Source organism: Dendrobates tinctorius, unplaced genomic scaffold, assembly GCF_039654945.1.
Source record: "Dendrobates tinctorius isolate UK_male_01 unplaced genomic scaffold, ASM3965494v1 ptg000034l, whole genome shotgun sequence".
Classification (NCBI taxonomy): domain Eukaryota; kingdom Metazoa; phylum Chordata; class Amphibia; order Anura; family Dendrobatidae; genus Dendrobates; species Dendrobates tinctorius.
In genome coordinates, this window is record NW_027361702.1 from 6,754,840 (window position 1) to 6,767,505 (window position 12,666).

General features: G+C 47.0%; 1 protein-coding gene across 3 annotated transcripts in view; it reads left to right on the forward strand.

The window, feature by feature from the left end:
* LOC141087510 (regulator of cell cycle RGCC-like) overlaps positions 1-12,666 on the forward strand; it is a 44,021-nt gene that overhangs the window by 10,882 nt on the left and 20,473 nt on the right. Inside the window, exons 1-2 of one of the 3 annotated variants that reach the window (XM_073573055.1) lie at positions 2,526-2,762; positions 4,580-4,732. In XM_073573055.1, the coding sequence (XP_073429156.1) occupies positions 2,729-2,762; positions 4,580-4,732 (187 nt within the window). In that variant the 5' untranslated portion in view covers positions 2,526-2,728. Of the gene's footprint in view, positions 1-2,525; positions 2,763-4,578; positions 4,733-12,666 lie in introns of those variants that run through there. The other 2 variants (XM_073573054.1, XM_073573056.1) reach the window with 2 other exon arrangements.

Genomic DNA, 12,666 nt, shown 5'->3' on the forward strand with positions numbered 1-12,666 from the left:
TGGGGAGCTGGAGATGATTCTGGGGAGCAGGAAATGAGTCTGGGGAGCTGGAGATGATTCTGGGGAGCAGGATAAGATTCTGGGGAGCTGCAGATGATGCTATGTGAGTTGAAGAGTATGCTGGGAGAGCTGGAGATGATGGAGATGATGCTGGCGAGCTGGAGATGATGCTGGCGAGCTGGAGATGATGCTGGCGAGCTGGAGATGATGCTAGGGAGCTGCAGATGATTCTGGGGGAGCTGGAGATGATTCTGGGAGAGCTGGAGATGATTCTGGGAGAGCTGGAGATGATTCTGGGAGAGCTGGAGATGATTCTGGGAGAGCTGGAGATGATTCTGGGAGAGCTGGAGATGATTCTGGGAGAGCTGGAGATGATTCTGGGGGAGCTGGAGATGATGCTGGGGGAGATGGAGATGGAGCTAGAGATGATTCTGAGGGAGTGGAGATGATTCTGAGGGAGTGGAGATGATGTTGGGGGAGCTGGAGATGATGTTGGGGGAGCTGGAGATGATGTTGGGGGAGCTGGAGATGATTCTGGGGGAGCTGGAGATGATTCTGAGGGAGCTGGAGATGATTCTGGGGGAGTGGAGATGATTCTGGGGAGCTGGAGATGATTCTGGGAGAGCTGGAGATGATTCTTGGGGAGCTGTAGATGATTCTGAGGAAGTGGAGATGATTCTGGGGAGCTGGAGATGATTCTGCGGAGCAGGAAATGATTCTGGGGAGCTGGAGATTCTGAGGGAGTGGAGATGATTCTGGGGAGCTGGAGATGATTCTGAGGAGCAGGAAATGATTCTGGGGAGCTGGAGATGATTCTGAGGAATAGAGATGATTCTGGGGGAGCTTGAGATGATTCTGGGGAGCAGGAAATGATTCTGGGGAGCAGGATAAGATTCTGGGGAGCTGCAGATGATGCTATGTGAGTTGAAGATTATGCTGGGAGAGCTGGAGATGATGGTGGAGATGATGCTGGCGAGCTGGAGATGATTCTGAGGGAGTGGAGATGATTCTGGGGATCTGGAGATGATTCTGGGGGATCTGGAGATGATTCTGGGGAGCTGGAGATGATTCTGAGGGAGTGGAGATGATTCTGAGGGAGTGGAGATGATTCTGAGGGAGTGGAGATGATTCTGGGAGAGCTGGAGATGATTCTGGGAGAGCTGGAGATGATTCTGGGGGAGCTGGAGATGATACTGGAAGAGCTGGAGATGATTCTGAGGGAGTGGAGATGATTCTGGGGGATCTGGAGATGATTCTGGGGGATCTGGAGATGATTCTGGGGAGCTGGAGATGATTCTGAGGGAGTGGAGATGATTCTGAGGGAGTGGAGATGATTCTGGGAGAGCTGGAGATGATTCTGGGGGAGCTGGAGATGATACTGGAAGAGCTGGAGATGATTCTTGGGGAGCTGTAGATTCTGGGAGAGCTGGAGATGATTCTGGGGGAGCTGAAGATGATTCTGGAAGAGCTGGAGATGATTCTTGGGGAGCTGTAGATGATTCTGGGGAGCTGGAGATGATTCTGGGGAGCTGGAGATGATTCTGGGGAGCAGGAAATAATTCTGGGGAGCTGGAGATTCTGGGAATGGAGATGATTCTGGGTAGCTGGAGATTATTCTGAGGGAGCTGGAGATGATACTGGGCAGCTGGAGATGATTGCTGGGGAGCTGGAGATGATTCTGGGGAGCTGGAGATGATTCTGAGGGAGCTGGAGATGATTCTGGGGGAGTGGAGATGATTCTGAGAGAGCTGGGGATGATTCTGGGGAAGAGACATGATTCTGGAGAGCTGGAGATGATTCTGGGGAGTAGATATGATGCTGGGGAGCTGGAGATGATTCTGAGAGAGCTGGGGATGATTCTGGGGAAGAGACATGATTCTGGAGAGCTGGAGATGATTCTGGGGAGTAGATATGATGCTGGGGAGCTGGAGATGATTCTGGGGGAGTGGAGATGATTCTGAGAGAGCTGGGGATGATTCTGGGGAAGAGACATGATTCTGGAGAGCTGGAGATGATTCTGGGGAGTAGATATGATGCTGGGGAGCTGGAGATGATTCTGAGAGAGCTGGGGATGATTCTGGGGAAGAGACATGATTCTGGAGAGCTGGAGATGATTCTGGGGAGTAGATATGATGCTGGGGAGCTGGAGATGATTCTGAGAGAGCTGGGGATGATTCTGGGGAAGAGACATGATTCTGGGGAAGAGACATGATTCTGGAGAGCTGGAGATGATTCTGGGGAGTAGATATGATGCTGGGGAGCTGGAGATGATTCTGAGAGAGCTGGGGATGATTCTGGGGAAGAGACATGATTCTGGAGAGCTGGAGATGATTCTGGGGAGTAGATATGATGCTGGGGAGCTGGAGATGATTCTGAGAGAGCTGGGGATGATTCTGGGGAAGAGACATGATTCTGGAGAGCTGGAGATGATTCTGGGGAGTAGATATGATGCTGGGGAGCTGGAGATGATTCTGAGAGAGCTGGGGATGATTCTGGGGAAGAGACATGATTCTGGAGAGCTGGAGATTATTCTGCGGAGCAGAGATGATTCTGGTGAGCTGGAGATGACAGTGCGCAGGCACGATTCTTTCAGTCACAAGAATTGCAGGAAAGGCACGTACAGCGGGTTACCCCTTACGTCACGGCGGTTCGGCATCTCTGTGATGTGATTGGCTCTGGGTGATACAGGGCGGAGCTCCTCGCACCTTTCCCGGGAGCTGCTGCAGAGATGCCGCACAGAGCGGCGGTCATGGAGCAGGCAGGTGAGGCTCGGTGCGGGCTTGGGTCCTGGAGGGATGAATGTGCGTGGATCGCGGTCACCTGTGGCTGCTGATAACGCGTGGATTGTACCTGTTCATACTGAGCAGTTCTTGTTTCACTTCTTTTTCTTATAAAGTTTTATTCAGGACATGACAGTGTAATTGTTGTGACAAGTTAAGAGCTTCTATTGGTGCCATCCTGGTGCTCCTGTATCTGAATGTGTGTGTATATATATATATATATAGTGTGTGTGAGGACCTGTGGGGGTGTAAGATGGGTATAACCCTGTAAAAGTGTTGTGCCCTACTTTTATATTAATGACCTATTCTTAGATGGATGGGGGACCTAGAGCCCCTGCCCCGCGATCAGTTTTCACCTACAGTGGATGTAAACCGTGTCCGTGGACTATTGTAACCTTTAGGACGCTGCACGTCTTCATTTTTCTGTTCCTTCAGCAGGACAAGAGCTTGATTTCTTTTGACTATGGGAGCAATAATATTTTTTTGGGCGCATATAAACTCATCCATTATCCCCATTACCCTTCAGGCTTTCTGGGCCCTAAAGGGAATCTGTCAATAAGATCAACCTCCGTAAAACCACATTTATGGGCATGCAGGCCTCTGAAATGGTAATCCATTGACACCTTTGTATCTTTTTTCTGTTGCTGCACTTTGGCATCTTAATCCATATGAAATTATGTTTAAAAAAAAAATGTTCTTGTGTTGAAATAATCTCTGTAAATGTGCCTCTGCTTTGTGCTGTGTTATTTTCTGCGTCCAACCATGCTGAGGTGTGGCAACGGATGGTCTCACATAACACAGTTCCTGGCCAGGGAAGGAAGGGTAATTGAATATACTAAAGACAAGGCAGGGACTGTAATTTACTTGTTTGTGTGAGGGAGCACATTTCCCTGTCTGTTTGTTTTATCACAGCAACACATGTCTTCAGTTCTCTGAGCTTATCATAAACTAAGCCAGTGAAATAAGAACTGCGGCATCTGAGCTCTTACGTTACTGACTTGATTTATGATGAGCTCACAGGACTGGTGACATGGCAGAAACATTTGCTCCTGTGATTAAACAAACAGTCAGGAAAATATGTTCCCTCACTCAAGCAAGCAGCTGAGAGTTACTGCCATGTCGTCAGTATATTCATTTATGCTTCCGTCTCTGGCCAAGAGCTGTGTATGTGCGACTATCAGCTACAGCATCTCTGCATGGTTAGACACAGCCATTACACAGTACACAGCAGGGACACATTTATAAGATTATCTCAGCACAGGAACATTTTATTCATCACATCAAATTATGGAAATTATTATTATTCAAAGATCTATTGATTAAAATATACTTTTGTTTGTGGGATAAGGCCTTCAAGGGAGTTAACTTTAGGAAATCGACTATTCGATATTCTGATTGCTTATATATTAAAATGCAATTCCTCTTTCAGTGGATTTTAGGCCCCTGGTTACTATAACAGCCCATCGGCACCCTGGGCATCGATGTTCTTTGACTAGCGTCCTTGTCTTGTAACATTATTGACGCCATATTTTAGTTTCCTGATCTTTTGTTCTGCACATGAGCGTATTCCCCATTGTTCTGGGCGTCATGAAACCGTTTCCTGCTACCTGCAGAACACATCATGGTCCGGCTACATTGTTCTTCACCCCTAGCCTTGTTACTACTCTGGTTTCCGATCTGTAAGACTCCTGTTTCGGCTCGTCCTATGAAGCTGTGTAGTAGTGCAGAGTGTTATTTGTAATTATGGATTGTTTGCTAGTTACACAATAACTAATGTTCACATTGTCATCTTTTCCTAGTGTCTCTAGATGAAGATCTTGTTTTCACACTGATGGAGTTTGATCATGCATTGCAAGATTTCACGAGAGGACCGTGCAATTCCGAGGAACATCTTAGAAGACTTAAAACAGAAAAGCAAACGTCTCTTAACAATAGTGACAATGGATCAGAAAGTAAGAGAGCAAATACGGCACGGGGATTCTCCAAATAACATACAGTTGTGGTCAAAAGTTTACATACCCCTTCAGATTTTTGCTTTATTGGCCTTTTTTCAGAGAATATGAATGATAACACCAAAACTTTTTCTCCACTCATGGTTAGTGGTTGGGTGAAGCCATTTATTGTCAAACTACTGTGTCTTCTCTTTTTTAAATCATAATGACAACCCAAAACATCCAAATGACCCTGATCAAAAGTTTACATACCCTGGTGATTTTGGCCTGATAACCTGCACAGAAGTTGACACAAATGGGTTTGAATAGCTACTAAAGGTAACATCCTCACCTGTGACCTTATATGCCTCTTCTCCTGACATCACGCCAGCCTTTCTAGAAAACACCGGCGATTGTCTAACATCATGTCCTCACTATATCTGAAACTGAACCTGTCAAAGACTGAACTCCTTGTGTTTCCTCCCTCTACTAATGTACCTATACCGACATTGCCATTTCTGTGTGTGGTTCCACTATTACTCCCCAGCAACATGCCCGCTGTCTTGGGGTCATACTTGACTCTGAGCTTTCCTTTGCCCCCCACATTCGATCACTGGCTTGCTCTTGTCATCTGCACCTCAAAAACATTTCTAGAATTTGACCTTTTCTTACTTTTAACTCCGCAAAAACTCTGACTGTTTCTCTTATTCATTCTCATCTGGACTATTGTAACGCTCTTCTAATCGGTCTCCCTCTTACCAAACTCTCCCCTCTCCAGTCGGTCTTGAATGCTGCAGCCAAGATCATATTCCTCACCAATCGTTACACCGATGCCTCTACCTTGTGCCAGTCATTACACTGGCTACCCATCCACTCCAGAATTCAGTATAAACTTATTACCCTCACCCACAAAGCCCTCCATGGCTCAGCACCACCCTACATCTCCTCCCTTGTTTCAGTATACCACCCTACCCCGCGCCCTCCGTTCTGTTGATGACCTAGCATCCTCAATAATCAGAACCTCCCACTCCCGTCTCCAAGACTTTACACGTGCTGCGCCAATTCTTTGGAATGCACTTCCCAGGTCAATACGATTAGTCCCCAATTCCCACAATTTTAAGCGTGCCCTGAAAACGCATTTATTCAGACTGGCCTACCGCCTCAACACATTAACCTAATCTATCCCTGGGTTTTACCATAACCAGGTTCCCCGCATCATGTTCCCACATGCTTTATGCATCCATTAGCCCTCTGTGTCTGTACTGTTACACACTTAACATTATGGCTGGTCAAAACAATCAGGGCAATTGTTACCACCCACCTTTCGTGTCTACCTCTTTCCTCATAGACTGTATGCTTGCGAGCAGGGCCCTCATTCCTCTTTGTATTTGTTATAATCTATGTGATTATTGTTATGCTGTAATGTCTATTGTCTATACAAATCCCCTCCGAAATGTAAAGTGCTTCGAAATGTCGTCGCTATAGAAATAAAATTTATTATTATTATTACTTGTGACAAACGCCAGGGGAAAATAGTTCAGGATGCAAAGAATAACCCACGAATAACATCAGCTGAAATACTGGACTCTCTGAAAACTAGCTGTGTGGCTGTTTCAAGATGCACAATAAGGAGACACTTGAATAAAAATGGTCTGCATGGTTGTGTCACCTGAAAAAAGCCAAATTACCCTGATCAAAAGTTTACATACCTCGCTTCTTAATTGCCCCCTCTAACATCAATGACAGCTTGAAGTCTTTTGTGGTAGTTGTGGATGAGGTTCTTTATTTTCTCAGATGGTAAATCTGCCCACTGTTCTTGGCAAAAAGCCTCCAGTTCCTGTAAATTCCTGGTCTGTCTAGCATGAACTGTGTGCTTGAGCTCTCCCAAGAGTATTTCAATGATATTGAGGTCAGGAGACTGAGATGGCCACTCCAGAACCTTCACTTTGTTCTGCTGTAGCCAATGACAGGTCGACTTGGCCTTGTGTTTTGGATCGTTGTCATATTGAAACGTCCAAGTACGTCCAATACGTAGCTTCCGGGCTCATGATTGGAAATTTGCCTCCAGTATTTGCCAATAACGTGCTGCATTCATCTTTCCTTCAACCTTGACCAAGCTTCCTGTACCTTTGCAGCTCACACATCTCCAAAACATCAGCGATCCACCTCCGTGCTTTACAATAGGAATGGTGTTCATTTCATCATATGCCTTGTTGACCTCTTTCCAAATGTAACTTTTATGGTTATGGCCAAAAAGCTCAATTTTGGTCTCATCACTCCAAAGTACCTTGTTCCAGAAGTTTTGAGGCTTGTCTCTGTGCTGTTTTGCGTATTGTAGGCGAGATACTTTGTGGCATTTGTGCAGTAATGGCTTTCTTCTGGCGACTCGACCATGTAGCCCATTTTTCTTCAAGTGCTTCCTCATTGTGCATCTTGAAACAGCCACACCGCTAGTTTTCAGAGAGTCCAGTATTTCAGCTGAAGTTATTTGTGGATTTTCTTTTGCATCCTGAACAATTTTCCCGGCATTTGTCAAAGGTGAGGATGTTATCTTTAGTAGCCAGTCAAACCCATTTGTGTCAATTTCTGTGCATGTTATCAGGCCAAAATCACTAGGCTATGTAAACTTTTGATCAGGGTCATTTGGATGTCTTGGGTTGTCATTATGATTTAAAAAGAGAAAACACAGTAGTTTGACAATCCAACCACTAATCATGAGTGGAGAAAGTTTTGGTGTTATCATTCATATTCTCTGAAAAAAGGCCAAGAAACCAAAAATTCTGCTGGGGTATGTAAACTTTTGAGCACAACTGTATAACGGTTGCATGCTACATAGACAACGAATGGTCGCTTGCAGCTCCCTTTAGGCTACTTTTCCAGGATGAGATTTCGGTGAGTTTTTTTATGCTGCGTGTTTACGAAAAAATTCAAGTGACCTATCTTACTAAATCAAAAACTCATGGTGGGAACGTAGCCTTAAAGGGAATCTGGATTATGCTGCAGAAATGAAATTTGTGCCAAACCAAATTTACTGCTGCTCACTGTGCAAATGAACATGGGCTAGTCCTGCAAGGCTTGCACTCGCTAAAATCAGTCCGGTCCCAGTAGCTGCAGTCGATCTCTCCGGCCAGGTGTGATTGACATTCCCTGCATTGCTCCTGTCTTCGTCTCTCCGGACTAGTCTGAGTTTCTTTGCATATAGCAAATTTAATGGTGCCAGTCTAAAATACATTGGGGGACCTGACAGGTTCCCTTTCAGGGGAAAGGGAATTTTCCAGAGCTAATAAACATCCTCCAACCTCTTTCACATGTGGGTTTTTCACGCTCAAGTGCTATCCATTGCCTCTTTTATTTTCACGGATAGCACTCATACCTATGATAATCTGTGGGACTGTTCACATCAGATTTTATCCTCAGACCGTATAAAATTGCAGAGACATGTCTAATATTTGTCTGAGGGTCCTATCAAAATCAGCAATGCAAGTTCATGGGTTCCTGGGAAAAATCTGCCAGCATTCATTTGCCGCCTGTGTGTTCTCTGTTTTTGGCTGACTGATAGGAGATGGTGGAGAAACTTTTTTTTTTTTTTTTTTCCTTGTCCCCATCAGTAAATGAAAATTGCTGATCAAACTCAGTCTGTCTTTGTCATATGTCAAAAAAACTGACGTCTGAATAAGGCCTAAAAGTTATGAGAAATTGAAGCACAAAGTATAAAGCTGTGTAAGTTTTTTTTCTTTTCGGAATCTGTAATGCATTTTGAAAAAAAATAATAGTGCGCATCATTGTATCATCTGAATTGCATTTTAATCATTAGTTATACAGTGGGGCAAAAAAGTATTTAGTCAGTCAGCAATAGTGCAAGTTCCACCACTTAAAAAGATGAGAGGCGTCTGTAATTTACATCATAGGTAGACCTCAACTATGGGAGACAAACTGAGAAAAAAAAATCCAGAAAATCACATTGTCTGTTTTTTTTTCATTTTATTTGCATATTATGGTGGAAAATAAGTATTTGGTCAGAAACAAGCAATCAAGATTTCTGGCTCTCACAGACCTGTAACTTCTTCTTTAAGAGTCTCCTCTTTCCTCCACTCATTACCTGTAGTAATGGCACCTGTTTAAACTTGTTATCAGTATAAAAAGACACCTGTGCACACCCTCAAACAGTCTGACTCCAAACTCCACTATGGTGAAGACCAAAGAGCTGTCAAAGGACACCAGAAACAAAATTGTAGCCCTGCACCAGGCTGGGAAGACTGAATCTGCAATAGCCAACCAGCTTGGAGTGAAGAAATCAACTGTGGGAGCAATAATTAGAAAATGGAAGACATACAAGACCACTGATAATCTCCCTCGATCTGGTGCTCCACGCAAAATCCCACCCCGTGGGGTCAGAATGATCACAAGAACGGTGAGCAAAAATCCCAGAACCACGCGGGGGGACCTAGTGAATGAACTGCAGAGAGCTGGGACCAATGTAACAAGGCCTACCATAAGTAACACACTACGCCACCATGGACTCAGATCCTGCAGTGCCAGACGTGTCCCACTGCTTAAGCCTGTACATGTTCGGACCCATCTGAAGTTTGCTAGAGAGCATTTGGATGATCCAGAGGAGTTTTGGGAGAATGTCCTATGGTCTGATGAAACCAAACTGTAACTGTTTGGTAGAAACACAACTTGTCGTGTTTGGAGGAAAAAGAATACTGAGTTGCATCCATCAAACACCATACCTACTGTAAAGCATGGTGGTGGAAACATCATGCTTTGGGGCTGTTTCTCTGCAAAGGGGCCAGGACGACTGATCCGGGTACATGAAAGAATGAATGGGGCCATGTATCGTGAGATTTTGAGTGCAAACCTCCTTCCATCAGCAAGGGCATTGAAGATGAAACGTGGCTGGGTCTTTCAACATGACAATGATCCAAAGCACACCGCCAGGGCAATGAAGGAGTGGCTTTGTAAGAAGCATTTCAAGGTCTTGGAGTGGCCTAGCCAGTCTCCAGATCTCAACTCTATAGAAAACCTTTGGAGGGAGTTGAAAGTCCGTGTTGCCAAGCGAAAAGCCAAAAACATCACTGCTCTAGAGGAGATCTGCATGGAGGAATGGGCCAACATACCAACAACAGTGTGTGGCAACCTTGTGAAGACTTACAGAAAACGTTTGACCTCTGTCATTGCCAACAAAGGATATATCACAAAGTATTGAGATGAAATTTTGTTTCTGACCAAATACTTATTTTCCACCATAATATGCAAATAAAATGAAAAAAAAAACAGACAATGTGATTTTCTGGATTTTTTTTTTCTCAGTTTGTCTCCCATAGTTGAGGTCTACCTATGATGTAAATTACAGACGCCTCTCATCTTTTTAAGTGGTGGAACTTGCACTATTGCTGACTGACTAAATACTTTTTTTCCCCACTGTATAAAAGTGTAAAACCCCCTTAGGCTCGGGCTACGCATGAGTCGTGCAACACTCTAATTGTGGTGACAGATTGCAACACTGGATGCAATGATTACTTACGGTGCCTCGTTGCGACCTGCAACATAATTGCAAATGCTTCCAAATGCATTGGATTTTATTCGGACTCCCATGACACCACCACGAGAGAGGGGATCCGCCCTATAGGAACAGGAAACCTACAGATACAAAAGGGCGGCACCTCTCCCACGCATCAGTTGGTTTCCTGTTCCTGAGGGGACGGGATCCTACAGAAGATTTGGATCCCAGGCCGGCCAGCCGACTCCGGTAGCGAGGGGGTCTCCTACCTCGGCCTGGTTCGGATTTCCTGGAGGACGCCACGGTGGCCCAGGATGGGTGTCACGGCGGTGGCGTGGACAGCAGGGAGCGGCGTCCGGAGGATGTCTGTCTCCAGGAATTTAGCCGCCGCCGGTAAGTATACCCCCCCCCCGGGGATTCCCGGCTCCGGCGGCGCATATGGGTTGGCAGCGCTGTGCAGGGGGCTGCGACCGGGCGCTGCTCCGGAGCTCCCGGGCGTCCCGCGGGGCTTCCGGCGTTTCCGGGGTAGCGGTGACGTCAGGGGGCGGGCGGAGGAGGCGCTTCCGGGTCAGCGCGCCACTGCGCATGCGCGGCGATTCCAAGATGGCGGCGCCCATCGGAAACACCGATGGCGCGAGTTTGGGCGCCAGCTGGGGTAGGGAGCTCCGTTAAGGGGGGGGAGGGGCGCGGCATGGATACTGCTGACCGGAGGAGGGGGTATTTAGGCGGGACCCGGGCAGGGTTCCTTGCCTTGGCCACATTACTACATGCAGCAGTGTGCAGCAGCAGCAGTGGTAATGGAAAGCGATCGAGAGCAGCAGCAGCAGCGGCAGAAGCAAGGGCAGCAGCGGCAAACATCACTGCCGCCCCTGGATGACTTTCGGCAGGTCAAACAGAAAAAGAAAGGGTCCCGTGACAGTAATGCGGGACGAAGTGACCAGTCCACTCGTAAGAGCTCCTCCAGGCAGACAGGAGCATCGGCTGAAAGAAATCCCCCTCGTTCTCCGGTACTTGATCGTGGCACTGGTAAGTGATCTTCGTGAAAGTTCACTCAGTGACGGGACCCCCTTCTGTGTTTTTCTTTTTCTAGGGAAAAAAAGCTACAAATAAAAATAAACATAGGGAATGCGCACTCTGTGCATGCCCATTACCGGACGCGTGCCTCAAAAGATTGTGCCCCCCCTGTATTCAGCAAACGGTGGCAGAAGAGTCGCCTGCAGTAGCGGCGAGTTTGAGAGACATTGTCAGGGTAGAAATGAGGGAAACCCTAAAGTCCTTGTCTCAGCCGCAAAGTCTAAGGGGCGAGGTCCCGGCGGAGTCTGATTCCTCGGCAGAGTGGAGAAAAAGCAGAGACTCCCAGGCTTCATCTCCCTCGTCCTCCTCAGGAGAAGAGGACTCGGGGCGATTTTGTCTGCCTCTTGACCGGGTAGACAAGCTGGTCAAAGCAGTCAGAGGGACAATGGAAGTAGAGGAGCCTAAGCCCCATTTATCCATGCAGGATGTCATGTTCGGTGGGCTGGAACAGAGGAAGCGGAGAGTCTTTCCGTTAAACCAAAAGATACAGGATCTGATCCACAGAGAGTGGAAAAGACCGGACAAAAGAGGGTCGCTACCACCAGCCCTCAAGAGGAGATACCCCTTCGACGATCCGGCAGTAAGTTCTTGGGACAGAGCCCCCAAATTAGACGCTGCCATTGCGAAGGCATCAAAAAAATCCTCGCTCCCCTTTGAGGACATGGGATCCCTTAAAGATCCCTTAGACAGGAAAGCTGATACTTTCCTGAAAAACACCTGGGAGATGGCGGCCGGGTCCTTAAGACCAGCAGTGGCTTCAACGTGCACGGCCAGGTCCATGATGGTCTGGTTGGATCAGTTGGAGTCACAACTAAAACAGGGTACATCAAGACAGACAATTCTTGGGGCCCTACCGACCATCCAAGAGGGAGCAGCCTTCCTAGCAGATGCCTCAGCGGATGCAGTGAGAATGGCCGCCAGAGCAGCAGGTCTCTCTAATGCAGCTCGCAGAGCCCTGTGGCTAAAGTGCTGGCAGGGAGACATCCAGTCCAGAGCGAAGCTCTGTGCGAATCCATGTGAGGGCGAATACTTGTTTGGAACTGTCCTAGACGAGCTGCTTGAAAAGGCGGGGGACGACAAGAAAAAATTCCCAAACCTTTCATCAGCGTCCTACCGTCGCCCATTTGGTAGAAGGAGATTTGGCCAGGGGAGAAGGCGCAACTCTTCGCCTGTTAGAGATCGACCCAGATGGGAAGACAGAAGGAGACGAGGTACGGGCTATATGTTTACACGCTCGTCGAGAGATCAAAAGAAACCAAATCAATGACTAGCGGTTCCCGTAGGGGGTAGACTGTCATCCTTCTTCCCGGCATGGTCACAGATTACGAATAGTGACTGGGCGCGTAAGGTAATATCCACCGGGCTTAGGTTGGAGTTT